Source organism: Zootoca vivipara, chromosome Z1 (genome assembly GCF_965207765.1).
Source record: "Zootoca vivipara chromosome Z1, rZooViv2.hap1.1, whole genome shotgun sequence".
Classification (NCBI taxonomy): domain Eukaryota; kingdom Metazoa; phylum Chordata; class Lepidosauria; order Squamata; family Lacertidae; genus Zootoca; species Zootoca vivipara.
In genome coordinates, this window is record NC_142583.1 from 71284216 (window position 1) to 71298115 (window position 13900).

Here is a 13900-nt window from a genome sequence, read left to right on the forward strand (position 1 = left end):
CCTGTCCCAGGTGGTCTCACCTGGTACCATGACTCTTCTGCCAACGTCTCCAAGTTGCAAGCAAGGGCTTCTTTTAAAAAACAAATACCAGGTTTGCCTCCCTTTGAGGAACAGGGAGGGCTTGCAGGTGAGGGGGGAAGTCAGAAATTCTTCTCTGGCTCAGGTTTTGACCCAAGGCAGAGAAGAATTCAAGGACTTTACAAATCCTCCTCCCCTCGAACCCCAAATCCTCCTGGAAACTTCTCCACGGGACTCCATGGCTCCCTGCGGCAAACTGCTTTGTATGTTCCCTACGCAGCAGGAGACAACTGTTTACACAGAGGGTGTAAAGTGTAGAACAGCCAGAAGGGAGCACTTGTCATACATCTCTCTGTTTACTTCTGCCTTCTCGTTTGTTTCCCCCCTGAAAGTCACGGATTGTGCCGGGGATGTGGAAAAGCTGCGAAGGGACTTGTGCCAGGATGCGCCCAGCTGGCCACATGCCGGTTGCCGTAGGAACCTGCAAGATGCACATTCTAGAAGTTGTCCTGAAAGGAGAGGAGGAGTCGGTTGGACAGTTGCAGGAAAGGGGGCAAAGGGGCCCTCGGATCCGAACCACAAAGTCTCAGGATGTGCTGGTGAGTTGCCAGCGGGCAGGGAAGTTCCGAAATGGGAGCTTCTTGTGGGGACCAGTTGCCAAATTTGCAGTCCTACGTATTGGGGACAGTGAAGCGGGCAGGGAGATGGGGGTCTCATTTCTGGGCCAGAGGTTCCAGTCTGCCAGTTGGTTTCCTTTACAGGGCCCTGTGCCTGTTTTTTTGCATCACAGACCATGGAATTTGGCCTCCGGTGCAGCCTAAGTAAGCTGGCATTCCAAGAATCTGAGTCTTCATTTTAAAATGGAAAGGGTGAGTTTCTAGCCCTCAGAGTTATGCAAGGAGAAAAATCAGAAGAACGTCCATTCATGTTTATGCTAAGTGGCGATAAATTGAGAGGACGTTTTCTTAATCTGTGGCACCCAGATCTGGACATGGCACTCCAGGTGTGGTCTGACCAAGGCAAAATAGAGTGGTACTATTCCTTCTCTTGGCCTGGACGATATATTTCTGTTGATGCAGCCTAGAATTGCATTCACTCCCCCCCCCCCCCGAATACCAGTTGCTGGAAACCACAGGGCGGGAGAGTTGCTCTTGTGCTCAGATCTTACTTGCAAGTTTCGCTCAGGCATCTGTTTCACAGAACTGAAGAGTTGGAAGGAACCCAACTCCCTCAACCTTTCCTCATAAGGCTTGGTCTCCAGACCCTTGATCATTCATGCCGGTCACCCTCATCTGCACATGTTCCAGCTTTTCAAAATCCTTCTTAATTTGTGGCACCCAGAACTGGACATAGTATTCCAGGTGTGGTATAATCAAGGCAGAATAGAGCTGAACTATTACTTTCCTTGACCTGGACTTCTGTTGATGCAGCCTAGAAGAGCATTAGCTTTTTTGCTGCTGTATCACACTGTTGACTCATGTTAACCTTGTGGTCCACTAAGACGCCTAGAGCCTTTTTCCATGTACTACTGGCAAGCCAGGTGTCTCCCCATCTGATATTTGTGCAGCTGTTATTCCTGTATAGAACTTAGCATTTGTCCCTAAAGAACTTCATTTTGTTAGTTTGGGCCCAGTTCTCCAATCAGGAACCCTGATTCTGTCTTCTGTGGCATTGGCTACCTCTCCCAGTTTGGTGTCATCTGCAAATTGGATGAGCACCCCCTCAATTTCTTCATCCAAGTCATTTATAAAGACGTGGAACAACAACAGGCCCAGGACAGAACCCTGCAGCACCCCACTTGTCACTTTTTTTCCAGCATGACGAGGGAACCATGAATTTGGGTTCGGTCAGTCAACCAGCTCCTAATAGCTACCTCATCCACCCCACATTTTACCAGCTTCTCCACAAGAATATCATGAGGGACTTTATGAAAACCACTGTGAATTTGGCCACAGTGAGTGCAGGATGCTTGTCTAGATACATCGATTCCAAGTCACACAAGCTTTTTGTTTTATATAAAGAAATGGTCCATCTAAGTCTACGTGGACCATAACTGAGGCCCTGACATTTTGAAAAACACACCTAAGCAGAAATGAATATTACTATGCCTTGTAGAAGTCAACAAAGCTACACTAACATTGAGATCCACCATTGATTTTTCTCTGCTGCTTCTTAAAAGAGCCTGACTTGAAAGGGGAACTCCTTCCTGGCAGGTATCTTGGCCAGAGACAGCAGACAGGTGGGCAAGTCAGCAGGTGCTCAGCTAACAATCTTCAGGAAGAGATAGGATCCCTTCCAGAAATCCCTGGCACAGCAAGATCTTGGATGCATCTTGCGGAGGGACTTCCAGGAGAGCAGGTGGGCCTGGGTACCACCATGGCAGCATCCTGATCCTCTTGAGGAAGCACTGCACTGCTTGCTTCCAGGTTGCTTAGACCAGTGTGCAGCATCCCATGGATTTCTGAGGTTCCCGCCCCTTCATTTCCCTGAGGGGTGGGAGAGAGGAGGCTTTGCACATCCCATTGCTGGGGGGAAACTACACCGGAGACCTTCGGTCTTTTTGCAAGCTGAGTAGACTAAACTCAAGGGGGAGCCTCAGGACCAGCTGCTGGATGTGGCACCCCTATCTTGCCCTCAGGCTAGACCAGGTGAGGGTAGCCAGTGTAAGGTTACCAGGTTTTTTTCAATGAATCCAGGGACACTTTTCAACTTCAATGGATTTTGTATGGGAACTGATTTGTAAATCCGGGGATGTCCCGGGGAAATGGGGACGTCCGGTAACCTTAACGCCAGTCGGTTTTCAAACCCTCTGTGAGTTAGGGACTTCCCCTGCATGCAAAGACAGGCACATGGGTGTAGCCAGGATTTTTGTTGAGGGGGCAGAACCAACGTGATTGGTCAGTTAGTTAAGTGATCTAGGGGAGGGGCAGCTGCTCCCTTGCCCTCCCCCCACCCTGCCTATGCCCATACTCCGGCAGGTTGAGCAGATGAGACCAGTAGTGGGTTCAACAGTCAAGAAGGTGGTTCCTGCACATGCTGTAGAGGAGAGTAAGGGGCAGATGGGGCTCATCCACCTGGCAAGGGAGCCCACCTAGGAGAAGGAAATCTCTGGCCGTAAGCCTCCTCTGCCTTGAGTATAATCATTCATGAGAAAAGCTTCAGGAGTAAACCCCCGAAGAAAAAGCTGTGCCTGCTATAGATACCTGCAGGGCATCTTCGGGAGAAGAAAAGACTAAGGAGTAAACCCTACGCAAATCCAGAACAGAGATCCTAAAACAGTTGGATGGCGCCCTGTACGCCTCCTTCTGGCAACTCCTGCAGCCAATCTTCTGCCAAACTTCTTGCTCTGCTTTCCTTGGATAACATCACCAAAGCACCTCCCCATTTTCTCCCCCCCCCAACTTTTCTCTGGCAAGATTCAGATTTCTCAGACAAACCTTTCCCGTTCATGTATGTACACCAGTGATCTCATTCATCTCTGTCAGCCCAAGTTTGCTGCTAGAGCAAATTGTCCTGCATCTTGTCCTGGAAGCTCATAGAATCTCATATCACAGAGTTGGAAGAGGATCATCCAGCCCAACCCACTTCAGTGCAGGAATTTGCAGCTCTCCCTTGGGGGGAACGGACCTGAAACCTTGGCATCATCAGCTCCACAATCCAACCAGCTGAGCTACCTAGAATGATACAAGAGGGATGCATTGTTAAACAGCTCTGGGAATTGTATTTCCTTGAGGTGAATAGGGGCCTCCTAACAATTCTAACAATGGACGCGGGTGGCGCTGTGGGTTAAACCACAGTGCCTAGGGCTTGCCGATCAGAAGGTCGGCAGTTCGAATCCCTGCGACGGGGTGAGCTCCAGTTGCTCAGTCCCAGCTCCTGCCAACCTAGCAGTTCGAAAACACGTCAAAGTGCAAGTAGATAAATAGGTACCGCTAGAGCGGGAAGGTAAACGGTGTTTCCGTGTGCTGCTCTGGTTTGCCAGAAGTGGCTTTGTCATGCTGGCCACATGACCTGGAAGCTGTACGCCGGCTCCCTCGGCCAATAACGCAAGATGAGCGCCGCAACCCCAGAGTCGGTCACGAGTGGACCTAATGGTCAGGGGTCCCTTTACCTTCTAACAATTCTCAGGACTCTTAATGAACTACAGTTCCCAGGATGCCTTGGGGGAAGCCATGACTGGGGAAAGTGCTTTGAATGCAAGCTGCATTATGTGGCCTCAGCCATTGCTATTCAACTCGCTTCAAATTGTAGAAAAAGCCGGCAGAAAACCGTCTCTGCTCAGGTGGACAAAGCCAAGTTAAGGAAGCTGCTGCTTATCATCTGACTATCGATCTCAGTCGTCAGGAAAAGGCACCAGGACCAAAGCGAAGTGTGGAAGGCTGAGCTTAATGCTGAAAAGCAACAGGGAAGAACCAAGGGGGAGGGAGGGGGGCAGAGAGCAGGAAGCGAATAAAACCAACACCTTCTGTGCTTCTAGAAGCCGCACTCAGGGCAAAAATAGCATAAGGTGAATGAGCGCCTGGGGAGATGTAAAGCTGCCTTGACAGCTTCCCATAACAGGGTAGCTGCTGCCTTTTGCCAAAGTCATTAAAGGCTGCCTCCTTTAATGCAGTTGTGTAACCGCAGCTAAAGATGCCTTTCGACGGCCGGATCCTGCCAAATGCTGATGATCTGTGTCCCACCCGACATCAGCCGTATATAGTGGTATCTCGGTTTAAGAACAGTCCGGTTTAAGAACGATTCGGTTTACAAACTCCGCAAAACCAGACGTAGTGTCCCGGTTTGCAAACTTTGCCTCGGTCTAAGAACAGAATCCGAAAGGTGGAAGGGCACAGTTGGCAGGAGGCATCGGAAGAAAGAAGAAGAAGAAGAAGAAGAAGAAGAAGAAGAAGAAGAAGAAGAAGAAGAAGAAGAAGAAGAAGAAGAAGAAGAAGAAGAAGAAGGGTAGTAGTTTGGATTTGATATCCCACTTTATTACAACCCTAAGGAGTCTCAAAGCGGCTAACATTCTCCTTTCCCTTCCTCCCCCACAACAAACACTCTGTGAGGTGAGTGAGGCTGAGAGACTTCAAAGAAGTGTGACTTGCCCAAGGTCACCCAGCAGCTGCATGTAAAGGAGCGGGGAAGCGAACCCGGTTCCCCAGATTATGAGTCTATTGTTCTTAATCACTACACCACACTGGCTCTCAAAGATGCCAATCAAGTGTTAAAAACAATACAGCATTAAATATTAAAAACTTCCCTAAACAGGGCTGCCTTCAGATGTCTTTTAAAAATAGGATAGCTGCTTATTTCCTTGACATCTGATGGGAGGGCGTTCCACAGGGTGGGCGCCACTACTGAGAAGGCCCGCTGTCTGGTTCCTTGTAACTTCACTTCTCGCAATGAAGGAACCTCCAGAAGGCCCTCAGCACTGGATCTCAGTGTCCGGGCTGAACAATGGGGGTGGAGACGCTCTTTCAGGTATACAGGGCCGAGGCCGTTTAGGGCTTTAAAGGTCAGCACCAAACAGAACCTGTGTATCCTTTTCCTTCCATAGGTAAGGCAAATCCATACCAACAATAAAGTTAAAGAGGCACATTCCTGCCTTGGTGAAATGCTGTTGTGTGTGTGTGAAATATATACATGGCACATCATGTGTGCACATGTTTATAAAGTGCACAAGTGTGTGTGTTTGTGTGCTCCTGTTGCCACACAGAAATAACAAAGGGTCTTGTGGCATCTTAAAGTCTAGCCAATTTATTACAGCCGAAGATTTTGTCGACTGGAATGGTGATATATACATGAGTCATATGCATTCCTGTGTGTCTGAGTAACATGCCTCTCTACAGCATGCATGCTCAGCTCTCTGAGCATAACACACATCACATGCAGGTGCAAGAAGTGTATGCAGGGAGCGCATATGATAATGCAGCCGATAGCATAACAACATGAGAAGAGCCTGCAGGATCAGGCCAGTGGCCCATCTCTGGTCCAGCATCCTGTTCTCCCAGTGGCCAGCCAGATGCCTTAATGGGAAATATGCAAGCTGGACTCGAACACAAGTGCGCCTCTCCCCTCTTGTGGTTTCCAGCAACTGGCATTCAGAAGCATTGCTTCCTCCATAGCTTCATCCTCCATGAATTTGTCCCATCCTCTTTTGAAGCCATCCAGGTTGGTGGCCATCACTGCTCCGTGTGGTAGGGAGTTCCATAGTTGATATGTGTTGATGTAATAAATAACATTGTGCCCATGGAAGAAGTTAACTCCCTGTCTATTTGGTGGGCATGCAAATAATCACTACACGTAGTGTCCCCCCTACTCAAGTGCGTGTGAAGTGGTTGCACCAATTCAAAAAAAAATAGAGGAATGCACTCTGCACATGTTCAGATGCTTTTTAATCCTTGCTTTGTCTGTCAACGGAGGGAGCCCTGGAACTGAAAGTATGTACGTAGTTGGGCTGGAATAAACCCCGACTCCACACATTTTCCCTAAAGCAAAGGCAGATTTATCATTAAGGAATGCTGTTAAATGACTCTGATTATGATCCTATCTTTCAACCATATTGTTGCCACCCTGAAGGCCCAAGGTTCAACCCCCCAACATCTCCTGGTACAGCTGGGAATCTGAAGCCTGTTTGTTGCCCTGGGAACTGCTGTCAGCCAGTGCTGGCTGTATTGCCCTAGATCAGGCATCCCCAAACTTCGGCCCTCCAGATGTTTTGAACTACAATTCCCATCATCCCTGACCACTGGTCCTGTTAGCTAGGGATCATGGGAATTGTAGGCCAAAGCATCTGGAGGGCCGCAGTTTGGGGATGCCTGCCCTAGATGGACCAGTGGTCTGGCTCTATATACAGATGACTTCCTGGGCTCCTGTGATTCCACCCCAGATCAGCTTGGCCTCTGGAAGCTCCTCTCCTCCCACATGTGGCCTGGCTCACTTTCTTGAGCCACCTGCCACTATTCACTTATTATTTTGCACCTGCTCTCTGCTTGAGGCTCATGCCTGTCAGAATTGTACTAACAGAAGCAGGGGGAGTTTGCAGAATTGACTGGGGTGGTGGGTGCTGCAGCCTTTCAGCAAAAGTTTGGAGCGAGTGGTCTTCCTTGCACTTGCTGCTCCGTATCTAGTATGTGCCCAGATAGCGTACTGCTTCTCCTCTTCCTCCTTTTTCTGGGGAGGGCTGGCCACTTAACGGGCAAGCAATCCCGGAAGGTCCAAATGTCCAGGTCTGTCCACTGCTGAGCTTTCTCGGTGCAATGGATTACCAACAAAACAAAGCAGTTAAGTAAGAGCCGCTCGGCGGTGGGACGGAAGGCGATGGGCTCTCCTTCGCTGGAGTTCTTAAAGCAGAGTTTGGATGGCCATCTCTGCCAGGGATTTCTTTAGCTGGGCTTCCTGCATGGCAGGGGGTTGGACTGGATGACCTTGGGGGTTCCCCTTCCAACTCTATAATTCTATGAAGTAAATGAGGGGGTAACGTTCAGCTGACCCGCTGCCTCTCCTTCATCCAAAAGTGGTGCTCTGCCACCATTGAGATCCTGGCCTTCTTTCACCTTGATCTTCCTGTGCCAGTGACCTAGAAATCTCCCCTCCTGGGACACCCTCAGACCGGCAGCTGCTGCCTCGACTAGGGGGAAGCCCGCTTCCATCTGGTCCCACTGCGCAACAGCGCCCCTTGGTGCCCGTGCCAAAGCATTGCCTGGCAGCAGCCCAGAGAGGAGCAGGCGTTGGGTGGTTCTGGTGATAGAAGGCACCCACCTCCAGATTTGCAGGATTTCTGGAGGCTTCCAACTTCCTGACGGCCAATTTTGTTTTATTTTTTCCCCTTCCCTTTTCTCAACCATGTAGATATGAACTGTTGTTGTTCGCAAAGCAGAGAGCGGGGAGGGGAGAGCGCGGAGTGAGGTGGCGAGAGCGAGGCGCCAAAAAAGATGCTAAAACGTCACAGGGAGAGATTTCCTTATTGGGTCTCCCTCGCCTGCATCCTGAGTCCATATATGGGCATTTATGTCACAGCAGCCTCGCTCGGGGAACTCCAGAAATGGAAGAGCGGAAGATCAGAGGCAGATATATAAACCCAGGCTGCGTCTCCTCGGCTCTTTGCTTACAAACACCAAGGAGGGGAGAAAGAGACGCACCTGCCGAGCTCAGCCCAGGTGAGGCCTGGGATACAGATACAGCCCCCACCTCCCTAGGGAACCAGAGCATCCTCCTCTCTCTCTGCCACACGATCCTTGAGGACCTGCATCCCTGCGTCTTTCCACCTGTCGGAGGATCCCTTTTCTCAGCCCCCCTGGAGCTGAAGCGACCTCTGCCTTGGGGGGCCTCTCTCTGAGCAGCCAGGGAGGGGGCTCTCTCCTCCCTTCCACACCTCCTGCTTTCCTCCCATCCTTCCTCCCACCCCTCTTTTCTCAACCCCCATCTCCTTTTCTTCAATTTGGACATGTTGAACACCATGGATTTCTCCCGCCAGGACTCTCTGTATGACAAGTGTCAGCTGAAAGCAGGTGATGCTTCCATCCCTGGGCAGGACCAGGAGCCCCAACTTTTGACGGAGCAGCCGAGGGAGGGAGCCTCTGATTTTCTCCCAGGTAAGGAGGAGAAGCCTGATCTATCTCACCTTGGAAAGGGGGTGGGGGGGGTGGACCTGCTCTGGATTTTTTAACCTGATTATTTCACGTGAAAGCAAGTCGGTTAGCAGCTGATCGGCATCAGATTTGTGAGCACACAGTGGCAAATGCCATTCTCTAAAACGTTGCTGTTATAATGGTTAGGGTAATGGTTAGGGTAAATTAAGAGTCTGTTAATTGTTTAAAACGATGTGGGGGGGGTGGTTAGTAGGGGAATGTGGTTTGGAAATAGACTGTGATGGCATTCATTAGAATTGCGTGGCTAGAGGGGTTTTTTTTTGGGGGGGGAGGTTAATACAAAATAAACATAGGAAAGAACCAGAAGGGCTCCCACAAGGCCATCCAATCCAACCCCTGCTTTGTGTCCACCAGATTCTATATGTGTTCAAAGCATTCTTGACAGTTGCTGGTTTAACCATTTAACCCAAAACTTACAAAGGAGGTGGTTCTTCAAGTTTCCTGCTAGGCAGCTCATCCAAATGCAGAACAGCTCTTGGAATTTCACTCCCCATGAAGCAGGACATTATTATTCCCATTTCGCAGATAGGGAATGGTGGTGGAGAGAATGGCTGGCCTGATGGCTGAGGAAGCCCATGCAAAGGCTGACACCACTGCAGTTTTCTAAATTTGGGTTCTTCCCATTTAGAATCCCCCCCCCTTTTTTTTGGCAAACGCTCTGCACTGGATCGAAAATTGTGCTTGGGTCCAAGAGGACTCAGATTGAAAGGTCTTTGGGGAAAGTCCTTATCTCTGTGGTAGAGCCTCTACCTTTCATGCAGGTAATGTGTCCAGGTAGGGCTGAGAAGGACACCTGCCTGAAGATTTGGAGAGCTGCTGCCAGTCAGTGCAGACAGTTCTGAGCTAGATGGACTGAAGCCGATCTTGTGTCTCTTGCTATCTCCTGGTTAATTGCTAAAAGGATGGTTCAATGCTGAAATGCAACTGGTGTGGAGGCCTTTATCCCCCAGATCCCAGGCCTGTGACACTTGGTTATAGCTGCTTAGACTCTGCACATGCTCAGGAACTCTTTCTTTCTTCCTTCTTTCTTTTATTTCACATGCTCCGGAGCCATTAAGACCTGGCCCATGGAGACCAACTGGGATCTAGCCCTGGGTCCATGAAACCTTGAGCTCGACTCACCTCCTAAAAGTGTTGTGATGGTCAAATGAGCCAGGTGTGTGTAGGCACCCACCTCAAACTGCTGGATTTGGCTGCAAATTCACATTGAACAAACGAGTGCCTCATTGCAGGCACCCCACAGGAGGACATGCCTGACCCCTATTGCACCTGAGGCACGAAACAGTGCCATGGGGAGCTACATTCTACCAGCTCAGGCTATTGTCCATCTAGGTCAGGTCTGTATCCTTGATTTGGTGCCTGATCTTCAAGGTCACAGTCAGAGAAGGGGCTCATCCCATCACCTGCCACCCGAAGGTCACCTGTCAGGGTTTCTTTAGCTGCATTGCAAGGGGTTAGACCAGATGACCCTTGGGAAACCTTCCAAGTCTACAGTTCTGTGATGCTGGGACCCTTTTGGCTGAAGGATTAAACCTGAGGCCGTCTGCTTGCAAAGCCACATGTGCCACCGTCATGCTAAGGGGCCATTGCACCCTCCACACTTCCCAAAAAACCTCTGCTGCCTTTTCTTGTGGAGCTCTGGTGTTCTATGATTCTATTTGTAACAAAAACCCCATGTTTCTGTTTTCCAGGTGACTTTATGGGAGCCACAATGAACCCTGAAACCACAGATTACTACTTCATCTCTGGACAGCCCTCCCCACCGGTCAGCTATACGGGCAGCTTCTTCATCAAGACAGAGCAATGCCAAGACCAGGAGTCCCTCTTCAACCTGATGTCTGGCATCCTCGGCCTTTCTCCCTTCTCGTCTTCAGAGGCCCACCAGAGGCAGCCGGACGCCGCCTACAGCGTCCCAGAGGCCATCCAGAACCATTTGGACCTCTATTCCACCTGCCAGCCAGAGCTGAACATTTCTGTGCGGCCGTCGTTAGCCGAGCAAAGCTATTCCACGTTCCCCAGCCCTGACACCATCCAACAAACCCAACCTCCTTCCGACGTGGGGGCCTCTTCCCAATGCCTGTTTAGCGAAAAACTGTTGGACAGCAAACAGGACATCAAGCTGTCCGCCATCTCCCCATCCCTGGAGAAGTTCAAATCTCCTTGTTCCCACTGGGACCCTCTCAGCCAGTCTCAGAATTACCTACCAGCGGAATACACCCCTCCAGAGACATTCCGCCCTGCAGAGGCCAGCCAGACAATGTTCCCCCAACTGGCATCAAAAACCGAGAATGTGCTGTCCGTCAGCTGCCAGTCGGAGCTCAACGGACTCCCCGAACAGTCGGGTTCCTTCGGACACAATCTGGACTTCACTTGCCTGCCAGAAAGGTTCTCCACTCTCACACAGATCCCCAGTGACTTTGTAGAGGCCAAAATCCCCAACCTACCACCCCAGCTCATCCAAGACTTTGAGTCTTCCTTGCCCCAGGCTGAGGTCATGCCAAACCTGTCAAGCACCAATGACCAGAGACTGCACACCAGCCACACCCCACCATCAACTCCCATGACGGACTTCCTGGCCCATTCCTCTGGCTCCTTGGTCAACCCTCTAGCCCCCAGCACGACCCCCGGAGCTGTCCCAGAGCCAAAGAAGAAGCCTCGCCGGGGGAAGTGCTCCTCCAAATGTTTCTGCCCCAAACCACACGAGAAAGCCTTCGCCTGCCCAGTGGAGAACTGCATCCGTTGTTTCGCGCGGTCAGACGAACTCAACCGCCACCTCCGCATCCACACCGGCCACAAGCCCTTCCAGTGCCGCATCTGCCTGCGGAACTTCAGCCGCAGCGACCACCTGACCACGCACATCCGGACGCACACAGGGGAGAAGCCCTTCTCCTGCGATGACTGCGGGCGCCGGTTCGCCAGGAGCGACGAGAAGAAGAGGCACAGCAAGGTCCACTTGAAGCAGAAAGCTCGGGCGGAGGAGAAGCTCAAAGGCCTGGGCTTCTACTCTGTGGGACTTTCTTTCGGGATGCTGTAAAACCCCAGGGGTGGGTGCAAATCCTGCTGTGACTTTGTGGGGAGGCTTTTTCTTTCTGGAAAGGGCTTGGGGGCATTACTCTGGGAAACTCAGGTTAAAGTTCCTTCGTGCAGCAGAGAGGGAAAGGAACGAGAGTCGTGACTGGACGCAAGCATTGTGGCTTGTCCTGTTGATTCATTTTTTGGAGGTGTCCGGGCGGAAGAATGTGAATGGAGGGGACCAAAAGGGTCTGGTGGGATGCGGGCAACAATTCAAAGTCATTCCATGCTCATTTGCAGAGGAGTTCCGGTCCAAAGGCCAGCTTCTGAGTTGTCAGAGAAATCTGTATTTTAGCAGAGGTGTGCTTCTGACTTTCAGCACCACATGAGTAGTGGACAGCTCCCAGTGGCAGCACAGGGCTGAGAAGGAGCAGAATTTCCCAAACAGCATTCGTAAATATATATAGGGGGAGAGAAACACCTATCTCTATTTTACACAAGAACAAGACACCTTTACAGTTTTTAATGAACTGGACCTACTTTCATTACATAAGCACTTTAATGGGCCTTCCAGGGCGGGGGGGGGAGGGGTCATTAAAAAAAATAAATCCTAAGAATAAAATTTCTCATGATCAAACCGCAGGGCTGGGAAGGAGCCACTTTCAAAGTTGTATACAATCAGCACAGTTCATTGCTTTGTTAATGATGCAAATTGTTGCTATGGAGTAAACAAACTTTGCTTAATGAACATTTTGTATATAATTGTGATTGCAGGATTGGAAGGGGGGTGATTCTCATTTTTTTATGTAAATCTCTCTCTTTGTAAAAACAGAATGTGCCGGGGTTATTACAAAGCTGTGTTTATTTTTACAATAAACTAAATTTGTTTTAATCTATTAAAAAAAACTTGTAAAGATTTATTCCATGCCACTTTTCACAGCCACCTTTGACCCCAATCCAGATCCCCCCCCCCTGAGAAACCCAAACCCTTCAGTAGTGGGGACTGAGGGACAATTCCTAGTTCCCTGTTTTCCCTGAAGGCAGTACTGTACAATGGGTGTTTTGGATGTAAGTGGGAAAGGGTGCTCCTAGGCAGAGCTGCTCATTTAGCAGCAAAGAGTATCCTGGAATCTGCTTTGTGGAGAGGAACAGAGACCCCACAGCCAAATATATCACCTCTCCAAAGGTATCCAGAATCCTGCCCAAACCACCTCTTGTCTGGATAATACTCCTGCACCCACTGTGATTTTTCTATCAAGGCTCTCCACGGCATGAGTTTCCAGCGCTCTGCATCTCCAAAAGCTGACTCAATTTCATAGAATCATAGAGTTGGAAGAGACCACAAGGGCCATCCAGTCCAACCCCCTGCCAAGCAGGAAACACCATCAAAGCATTCTTGACAGATGGCTGTCAAGCCTCTGCTTAAAGACCTCCAAAGAAGGAGACTCCACCACTGACTGGGCGGTAATTTAGAGATGGCAGCTATGTAATCCTGGAATGAGAGATTTTTGACCCTCCAAGGGCAGTGTGGGTGGTGGTCCTGGGCGGCCCAGACGACAAGACTCCTTTCTTGGCCTCGCTGGTGTGGTGCAAAGGAAAGCAGAGCAATATGTTCTGCACCAGCTTGGCTGCAGGAGTTTCCAGAAGGAGGTGTACAAGGCACCATCCAACTGTCTTAGGGTCTCCTGTAGGGTTTACTCCTTAGTCTTTTCTACTTCCGAAGATGTTCCACAAGGTAGCGGAGGTTTAGGGTGAGAGTTTTCCTTCTCCTAAATGGGCTACTGTAGGAAGCCTACTGTACAAAGGTAAAGAACTGTGGGATGGAACACTGGGGCAGACAAGTCACAACAGTTCCTAGAGTGTCCACTAACAGGAACTCACCTTGAGGGACACCTGACTAAGTTCCTGTTCCTCCAGATATGCAGATGAGATGGATTAGCTGAGACAAAAGCCCCTAGCCAGCAGCCATTCTCTCTCTTAGCCTTCTCTCCTTCGATGGGAACACATCTCCAGAGAATCTCTACCGGTAGTTAGGATAGTTAGGAATCTCTAGTTAGGATGGTTCTCCCTCTTGGCCTGCAGCCAAGAGAGAGACCAGATGGAGCCTTACTTTACTAAGTAGTCTCCACATGTATATATCTGTAACTTTTCTAAGCAAGCCTGCCTTTCTGCGATTATGCTGTTAACTCAGGATGAAACTAAGTAAACTCTATCTTATTTTATAAACACTGTGTTGT

General features: G+C 49.9%; 1 protein-coding gene across 1 annotated transcript; it reads left to right on the plus strand.

Annotated features, from left to right (window-relative positions):
* Positions 1 to 7851: 7851 nt before the first annotated feature.
* EGR4 (early growth response 4) lies at positions 7852 to 12562 on the plus strand. The gene is made up of 2 exons (XM_035101133.2): positions 7852 to 8594; positions 10343 to 12562. The coding sequence occupies exons 1-2, from the start codon at positions 8447 to 8449 to the stop codon at positions 11683 to 11685; spliced, it is 1491 nt and encodes a 496-aa protein (XP_034957024.2). The 5' UTR covers positions 7852 to 8446; the 3' UTR covers positions 11686 to 12562.
* Positions 12563 to 13900: the final 1338 nt, after the last annotated feature.

Coding starts and splice junctions, on each gene's coding strand:
- EGR4 (XM_035101133.2), top strand. CDS start 8,447: ATGTTGAACACCATGGATTTCTCCCGCCAGGACTCTCTGTATGACAAG. Junction 8,595..10,342: donor AGCCTCTGATTTTCTCCCAG/GTAAGGAGGAGA, acceptor TCTGTTTTCCAG/GTGACTTTATGGGAGCCACA.